Here is a 9,781-nt window from a genome sequence, read left to right as displayed (position 1 = left end):
CTTTTTCTGTTGCCGTCATAAGCTTTGCTGCATCATTTGCCACTACTAATAATAATGAAAGACATCCAGGATTTGGAAATATTTTCAGTATAACGAAATTTTTGTTAAAACTGGATTCAGTGTAACAGGATTTTTCTGTATTTATTTAAAATAAAAGATATTTATTTGTAATTTGCATTAATTTACATATGTACACACACTTTTTTGATTCTATACATTAAAAATATTTTAGGAATGATAAAATAATGAGTACACAGCAATTATCAAGCTTCCAGTATTGAGGTATTAGCTTTTGCTTAACAAATGGAAGTTCCATTTTATATTTAGCAGAATACTTTGGTAAATGGTTAGTACCAATACAAGATTTTCCATAGGCACCAAATAATGGAACACCAGGAAATAATGCACTGAACATGCCTCCTTCTAGATGGTTAGAAAAGTTTCCATCATCCGATCGTCTCATCAGTTTCCAGACATCAAATAGGAAAGCACAAGACAGCTGTTCAGGCAATTTGCAATCTTTCAGATTTTTCAGTACTGCTAAAGTTCTGTCTTTGTCTAAACATTTTTCAATGACAGTAGAAGCTGCTATTAAACCATTTCCAGCAAAAGCAAGTCCAACTCCAATATAATTAGGATCCATTACTCCAATGCCAGTGGAAGAATAAGATGTAAATAAGCCTCCAACTACTATGTTTCCATTCTGCTTTTCAATATAATGATCAATTATATCCTTAACTACAGTTGCCTCTTCAGAATATTTATAGCAGAAAATGAAAATGCATTTGACGTGTACATTTTCAGGAATTGAAGTCATACTGCTAATACCGGCATCTGCCACTTTGTCTGTAATAGGAAAGGTATATATATTCACACCAGGTAAAGTTGGGAAGAAAGCACCACATAATCCTGGGCAATCCTGGAAATCAACAGGTGATCCCCCATTACATGGAGTTCCAACCACACCTGGATTCAAAGTAAATATGGTAGTACAGTCTTCAGGTAAAATAGCAAGTGGGACACTGGTAGCTGGAAAAAAAAAAATTAATTATATACTAATAATTAATACAATAATATGTATGTAACTGGCTATCTCCATTTTTAATAGTTTCACATTTTTACATTTAACATCAATAATATATTGTCATTCAATACAATTCATTTTTCTTTATCAAACAGGATCCGAGTGCTGCATGACCTAAAACACTGGCCAGTTGTGCAATAGGAATGCAGGTTAATTAGGTCTATTAATTTTGTATCCCACACACTTGAAGGAGTCACTTGGATAATGTCTTCAAGAAAGTGCTTAATTAGTAATTAATCTTCATCTTCCAGACTGCTTAATTAGTAATTAAGCACTGCCTGGAAGATGGCTGCATTCTGAATAAATAGCAATTACTTCTAACTATACACATCTCTGTGGCATAGTGGCTTCACCACTTGATACCCATTTGAGAAGATCTAGGTTTTATTCCATTTTCATTTATGTATTTTTGGGCTTAGGAGGAAGTGCAAGGATTCCAATGAGATTTATTCTGAATTGTTCATTCTGTAAACATACAAACCTAGCTGCAAACGTATGCAATTTACAGTCCTGAAACTTTTCCTTTTTGACAAATATTTGTTAATATGAGCAAAATTTATCAGACTGCCAAATATACAACAGAAAAAAAATTAGCCAAATAAGATTCTTCCTGTTCTCTTCTTCCCAGCAAACTCTCCTAAAATAACACCCATGTTCAAAATTATTTGATGTTTATTTTATTATCAAATAAGAAAATCTTCTGCTAAGAAGATTTAAGATCTTGGTCTGTATTTTGGGGTTGTATTTCAATGCATGCAGTGAAGTAATTTGATAATGGTATGTATCACTTTTTTTACCATTTTCTTTCTTGGGGACAGTGTGATCCCCCCAGTGATAAGGCTAGGATTTAGGCATGCTCGAAAGACAACAGTGCTATCCACAAGTTGACTTAAATTGCTATTAACATTTTAAATTGAATAGCATCACTAAAAGAAGTTAACCTACTGTTCACTTCAATCTTGAAACACCACCATGACAGTTATTTCAAGACTTACTGGTCTCTCATCAGATGATGGGTAGGGGCCATCCATCATCATCAGATGATGGATGGCCCCTACCTATTAACAAACTTAGGTTGAGTGGTGAATCCAGTTTAAACAAGCAGCCAACTGTTGCATGGAAGCTTTCACATGCCACCGAATGAAGTTCTTATGCAATCAGTACAAATGCAGCTTTTGTTAGGAGCAATGCTTTGTTCTTAATAGAATTTGCTGAATTTTTTGCTCTTGAATACACTTACTGTTTACAATTTTGCCTTAAAATGTACTTATTAATTCATGTTGAAATAAGTTCTGCTGACAAGCAAGTTTTTTCAAAAGATTACAAATTAAGAGAAGCTGAAAAATTCAAAATTAGTTGGTTATTTTTGAAACAAAGAATTGCAAAGTTTGCATCAGATATATTTTCACTTAAGTGAAATTTGAGTCTCCAGGAGCTGTGACTACTGTTTTTGATTTCCACACAAGTTTTGTCCTCACTTTCAGATTTTGATATCAGAAGCATCACAAGTACTGTGTTCAGTGACTACATATGCAGTACTTTATATTTGTCAATGGCAACTGAAGTTTAATATTGACAAATGTAAAGTACTGCATATGGGAAGCAGTAACCCTAGAGTAATGTATCAACTGTGTGGTACTACACTGACAGTGGTAGAGAGTGAAAAGGATCAGGGGTAATTGTGCAGGCAGATATGAAGTTTTCTGAGCAGTGCAGACGGTCTGCAAGAGTAGCTCGTGGTGTCTTGTCAATGATATACAGGAATTTTTCTAGCAGGGATAAGGAGGTGATTATTCACAGGCCACACCTTCAGTACTGTATACAGGTTTGGAGGCCTCATTTTAAGAAGGATATAGAGCTGTTGGAACGAGTACAGAGAAGGGCAACAAGATTAGTGAATGGAAGAAAGGGTTGCTCTTACGAAGAAAGGCTTAAGTTTTGCAAATTACAGTGTCTGGAGACTAGGCACCTGCGAGGTGATCTGTTTAAGGTGTATAAAGCCTTGAATGGTTTGAGCATGCTCAATGCTGATGGGATTCTTCCTCTTGCTCAGAATAATTGCCTGAGAGAGCATAAATTCAAATTGATGAAAGACAGTTGTAAGATAGATGTGGAAGTTTGCCTTTAGCCAGCGGATGGCTGATTGCTGGAACAAACTTCTATAGAAGTTGATAGCTTAAACAGATTCGAGGCAGAACTAGACAAACATTTGGAGCAAGTGGATGGGTGAAATGAGAAGGGTCTGTGTTTTTTTTTTTTTTTGTTTTTTTTGGCTGATGCTATATAAGCTTGCTTTCTTGCATCATGTGCCCTGCTAATGCTAATACTACCACCAGAAGAAGACCTACAATTTTGAAATTAGTGAATTACCAATCCATTTGCACAAACACCAAAATATAAGCTGCTGAATATTGGAAGAGAAGACCGCATTGAATTCTGTTCAGTTTAAGATTAAAATCAATCTTTAATTAAATATTAATCACTTTTAGTAAAAGTGGAAGCCATGAAAGTTTTTTTTTTTTTTTTTTGTCTTTTTCAACTATATAGTTATGCAAAATTACTTTTTTTGGCTGTTACAATAAAAAGAAAATTTTAGCCACAGTCAGCATGGGGACAGCAATCTGAAAGCTCTTCATTAGAGTTGTTCTGACTTTGTTTTTATTTCAGCATTTTGAATGGATTTTAATGGAATGATAATCTGCCATGCAAAGGTGCACCTTTGTGGATGGAGTAAGTTTCTTGCTCTTAGTTTTTAATTTTTTACATTCTTACACTAAACCAAATGGAATTAAAGGTAAGTTTGCAAAGTATATAAGGTGCTGGTGCTATATTAAAGTTAGATATTAATATTTTTACAAACTTGAAGCTTAACACTGCCATTGGAGAGGGTTTATTCAAAGTGCTGAAATTTTTGGAATGTTAAAGAACAACTTTAATGTTGCTCTGAGGAGCAACATTGAGTTGTGAATGAGAAAAAACTGCAAATTTTTATCAAAAGTTGATTCCATGTACATAAACTAACCTCAGGAAAAGAACAAAACTAAGTACTAAGTCTAGAAACAAAAACCAGGTGTTAGTATTAACAGTGGCAAATGATGCAAGAAAGCATTTGCTGCAGAAACAAAACAAAACACAAAAAAAAAAAAAGTGTTGCCCAGAGTTTAATCTGTGAGGAGGTATCGATCAGTTGTTAATTTCATTTGCACTCTATTGCACTTTATTGACTGCTTATGTTTAAAGCTTATATGCATCAGCGGCAGTGAATGCGATAAAAAATTTATATAGTAGATCTAACTTCACAAGCCAGAAGCTTTTTCTAAGAATCCACACATTCTTAGCAAAATTCTTTTGCTAAGAATGTGTGGGTTTTAGAGGCAAGTTTTGATTCTAAAAAGATTCTAAACTAAAATTAACTAAAATTACAGCCTTGAACAAAAATTGGTAGAAGAGTTCTTGATTCCAATGAGAAGCTGATGTATTAAGTTTTAGGTTAACAAGGGGAAGATAATTTTTAAAGTATAATTATTTGAGATATGAGAAGAAAATTTTGATGCACTGTGAGGGGGATAGCGAACGGACTTTCCAGTTTGAGTACTAAGTACTGAAACTTAAGACATTAAGGCAAAGGAACTGTACTTAGTACAATTCCTTTGCCTTTTTTTTCTTAATAAACAATTTATCCACTAGTCCATCAGTGATTCTAAAGAAAAAGGTCAGGTTATCTCCTCCACTTTGGGGGGTTTCAATCTCCCATGGGATTCAATTTCTACTCCTGACCGATAACACCCACTGTCTGTTTACCGGGTGAGCAACAATACAAATGCCACTACGGCAAAGTACTTTTACTGGCAAATTTCATCGAACTTTTGCATGTTTCTCGTGCAGGCTTTCTTTACCTTCGCCGATTACAGTTATAGTTCAGACACCACCATGCATTTGTTAAGGAGAAGTCTTGTCTGACAAATTTGAACGGATACTATGATGTGGTTACAAAGGAATTGGATGCAAAGAATAATTTTGATATCATATACTTGGATTTTAGGAAAGCTTTTGATAAAGTGGCACATGGAAGACTACTGTACAAATTGTAGCAGCATGGCATTAAGGGCAAGTTGCTACAATGGATAAAAGGATGGTTCAGTGGAAGAAGAAGACAGAGAGTGGTTATAATTGGACACTGCTCTTCATGACTAATGTTATTAGTGGAGTCCTCCAGGGTTCGGTGTTGGGCCCATTATTGTTTTTGGTATTTATCAATGATATTGATGAAGGTATATCAGGGTTAATGTCTAAGTATGCAGACGATATGAAGGTTGGCAGGAATGTTAAATGACAATAATGACAGTACACTACTGCAACAGGATCTGGAAAAGTTGAGCAGATGGGCTGAGAGGTGGCAACTGAAGTCTATAACATTGACAAATGTAAAGTACGGCATATGGGTAGCAGTAACCCCAGAGTAACATATCAACTTTGTGGTACTATACTGACAGTGGTAGAGAATGAAAAGGACCTGAGGGTAATTGTGCAGTTAGATATGAAGTTTTCTGAACAGTGCAAAAAGGCTGCTAGAGTAGCTCATGGTGTCTTGTCAATGATATACAGGAATTTTGCTAGCAGGAATAAGGGGGTGATTATCCCCTTGTATAAGGCAATGGTCAGGCTACACCTTGAGAGCTATAAACATGTAGAGCTGCTGGAACGAGTACAGAGAAGGACAAGATTGGTGAATGGAACAAAGGGTTGGTGTTACCAAGAAAGGCATAACTTCTGCAAATTGCATCTCCTGGAAACTAGGCACCTGCGAGGTGATCTAATTGAGCAGTATAGAGCTTTGAATGGATTAAGCAAGCTCAATGTTAATGGAATTCTTCCTCTTGCTCAGACTACTCACCTGAGGGGGCATAAATTCAAACTGAGGAAAGATTTGTGGAATAGATGTGCTGAAATTTGCCTTTAGCCAGTGGGTGGTTGATAATTGGAACAAACTTCCATCTGTTGTAATGGAGGTCAGCAACTTAAGTAAGTTCAAGGCAGAACTATACAAACATTTGGAGTGAATGGATGGGTGAAATGGGAAGGGTGTTTTTTTTTTTTTTTTTTTTTTCCTTATGCTGTATAACCTTGCTTTCTTGCATCATATGCCCTGCCAATGCTAACAGGTCTCCTTCGCAGGTGCCTAGTCTCCAGACACTGAAAATTACAGAACTTGAGCCTTTCGTTATAAGAACGTCTCTTTGTTTCCCTCACCAGTCTTGTTGCCCTTCTCTGTACTCATTCTAGCAACTCTACATCCTTCCTAAAATGAGACTTCCAGACCTGTACACAGTACTCAAGGTTTTGCCTGACCATTGCCTTATACAAGGGGATAATCACCTCCATATCCCTGCTAGAAAAATTCCTATATATCATTGACAAAACCCATGAACCACTCTTGCAGCCCGTCTGCACTGCTCAGAAAATTTCATATCTGACTACACGATTACCCCCAGATCTTTTTCATTCTTCAATACCTGAGTGTACTACCACACAGTTGGTATGTTACTCTGGGGTTACTGCTACTCATATGCAGTACTTTGCACTTGTCAATGTTAAACTTCAGTTGCCACCTCAACAGTTCAGTTAAACTTCACTTGCCATGCTCAACTTTTCTAGATTCTTTTGCAGTAGCATACCATCCGTACTGTCATTAGAACATTACCCTCATCCATAATTACTTCCATTACAGGGATGAGATTCAGGTGGCAAACAAGAGGTTGTTTGTTTGTTTGCTGGTTGATTCAGAAATAATTTCTGTGGTAGGAATTATTATACAATAATTAGGGTGAATTAATTAGGATATAAGAATTATACCATCATTCTTATACCATACTGAGATTGAACCTAACCAATAAAGTAATGAAAAAATATATATATATTAATTTTTAGTATTAAACCTGGAAATATCCCAGGATTGATAATAGCTTTCCAGCTGAAAAATCTGTTTTACTTCTGTGATTCTGGGTTCCCACTTGACAATCACTACAGATGATGTCATATATCCTCAAAAAGGCCTCTAAGGTTGGGAGAATAGTTCATATCACAAATTTAAATAAATACACCAACCATTTTGATTAAAATAGTTTGATACTGTAAAAATATAAATATAATAAAATGTACGAAGCGATACAGTGGATACTGTAAAATAATATTTACAAAACTGATTTACTATAAAATAAAATAATTTATTACGAAAATGTTAAAATACAATAAAATACAAAAATTAAAAGCGATAAAACAATGATTGTAGCTTTTGGGGGCATCCGCCTCCTTTCCCAACAACAATGCTACTTGGGCAACATATCCTTTAGTATCAGGTTCACGGCACCCATGGCTCAAGAATGTGGAAACGTGAAGCGCTCATCTCTTGCAAGGACTACAGCTTCCAAGATGGGGTGGAGCCAAACACCCTTATCCCTATTCATGCTACTGTTTTCGGACGAGCCAATCCACAAACTCTCCAACCACTTACGGTCCCAGAACCTGTGTGCCCAATGATGTCATATATATATATATATATATATACATATATATATATACACATACATACACACACACAGTATATAGTAAAGTTCATTGCTTACCTTCTGTAGCCTGCAGTTCCATGCGAAATAAGTGTTGGCACCAGAATGATGAAAATAACACGGCCAATTTTGGTTCGTTTGGTGCATTTTCCAGAACATGATTAATATGTTCAATCACATCCAATGTAAATGATTTTGGATATTTTCTGAGCACAGAGTCTTCTGATGTCTCAAAAATTAAGCCATCTGCAAGACCACATAGCTAAAAAACAAAAGACATCTTAGTGCTGAAATTTTAAAATAAAACATTCATTTAATAGCAATAACCATTTTAACAAGAACTTAATCTTAAAGTCTAACAAGTTGTGTTTATGTATGTATGTCTTTCAAGAGGCTTGCTTTTGATCAAACGTAATCACAACTTCAGTCTGTATGAGCTTTTTTGGTAATTTACCAAAATTGCTAACTGAGAGTTTGAATCTGCCAACATTAAATATGGGAATCAAAAAAAAATCCCACCTCCCCATATATTTTTTTTTTTTTTCATATTTCAAAATCAAAAATCGCAAAACCTATTCTGTTCACTCAAGAGTAACTGAGAGTTACTCTTGAGTGAACGGAAAGCAATTCTATGTTGCAGTTTCTCTATTAAAAAGTTGAAAATCTCTATTGAACAGGGTCAAAATTAACATTAAAGCAAAAATATCTTGTGTAACTGCCAACAGGAAAATACTTCGGAAGATTAGGCCATATGTCCTGTTGTAGCATCGATGGCACACTTCTGAAGGATGTGTTTGTACAGTTCTGGCTAGTTGTTGCAGATTTATTTTGCGGCAAATAATAAAAATTTTAGCAGCCTAACTATCAGCTAAATAGGCAAAGACACTCTTCTTTACCCATTCAAAAATGAACTGATACTGCAAATCAAAAATAACATTTTTTAAAAAGTTATATTTGTGATTCACAGTTGCAGTGTGTTACATTTCAAGAGCATTAGATTTTTTCCTTTAATTGAATTTGTTCTTTTACTGTGATTAACAGAGGTGAAAAGTAAATATAGTTAACTGCTTATCAATTAATTACTAAGATTATTTAACTTTATAGAACAATCTAAATCTAGTTTTAAGTTCTCTAAACCTAGCCATTTTCAATTTAATTATAGCTGTATAATATTTATTACTCTTCTTCTTTTCTACATATATTCACAAGCTACACTGTGCCATCAAGTACTACATAACAATTACATGTAAGACATGCTTGGGTTAGCTGAAAATACTGCATTGAAACTATATTTAATCCATGAATTTATTTTTCCATACAATTTTTAATTGAAAAAATAAATAATTAACTGTCGGATTTCTTTTTGTCCAATTGTAATGAAATTTGGTTCACAATTATTTTTAAAAGGCTGAAATATAAAATTTCATGAAAATCTGTACATGGGAGTCTCTCTGTTGCATATGGACAGATAGACAGACATGAAGATAATAGGTGCATTCACATGTGTGTACACACACATATAAACATGCCTAAAAATGGGGGGGGGGATTAACTATTTTCAGAGAATAGGAAACTATTTTTCCTATTCTTTGAAAATAGGATTCATTCTTTCTGTACATGACTTGTGATCAAAATGTTCAGGGACTGATTTCATGTCTCAAAATTGTGGCTTTGTAGCAAGTTGATATGTGTCAACATATTTGGTTACTCAACATGTGTTACCTGTTTATCTGTGGTCAGTCTAACTTAGTGCACATTGAATAGGAGATGCTTTGTTTCACTGCACTTTAAAATGATTTTATAGGGCAGCAAATTTGCATAAATTTCATTTCAAATTAGGGAAAAGTGCAGCAGAAACCCACAAAATGTTAAAAACAGCTTTCAGGAAGCTGCTATACATTACATCCTTCAACTTCAGTAACCAAAAATTCATTTGCTTGTGTTCTTCACCAGATCAAGAACGATTGACATTAACTATCCATGAAATTGTGGGTGATGAAATTGGTATTTTCCATGGAACATATCAATTTTAATAGAAGATTTGGGAATACAATGTTTCAGACAAGTTAGCTTCATATTCTCTCTGATGATCACAGAGCAGTGAGATCTCACATGTCAGGGTCTTCATCAATGT

General features: G+C 34.9%; 1 protein-coding gene across 1 annotated transcript in view; it reads right to left on the bottom strand.

The window, feature by feature from the left end:
• Positions 1-217: 217 nt before the first annotated feature.
• The window catches only part of LOC150078650 (F-box only protein 22-like), a 28,868-nt gene continuing 19,304 nt past the window's right edge, over positions 218-9,781 (bottom strand). Inside the window, exons 2-3 of the mRNA XM_090384162.1 lie at positions 7,708-7,909; positions 218-1,029 (exon numbers count right to left, since the gene is read on the bottom strand). Coding sequence (XP_090240288.1) covers positions 218-1,029; positions 7,708-7,909 — 1,014 coding nt within the window. The remainder of the gene's footprint in view (positions 1,030-7,707; positions 7,910-9,781) is intronic.

Source organism: Mastigoproctus giganteus, chromosome 10 (assembly GCF_048544385.1).
Source record: "Mastigoproctus giganteus isolate SK-2022 chromosome 10, ASM4854438v1, whole genome shotgun sequence".
Taxonomy (NCBI): Eukaryota; Metazoa; Arthropoda; class Arachnida; order Uropygi; family Thelyphonidae; genus Mastigoproctus; species Mastigoproctus giganteus.
This window is presented reverse-complemented; position numbering and strand designations above follow the sequence as displayed.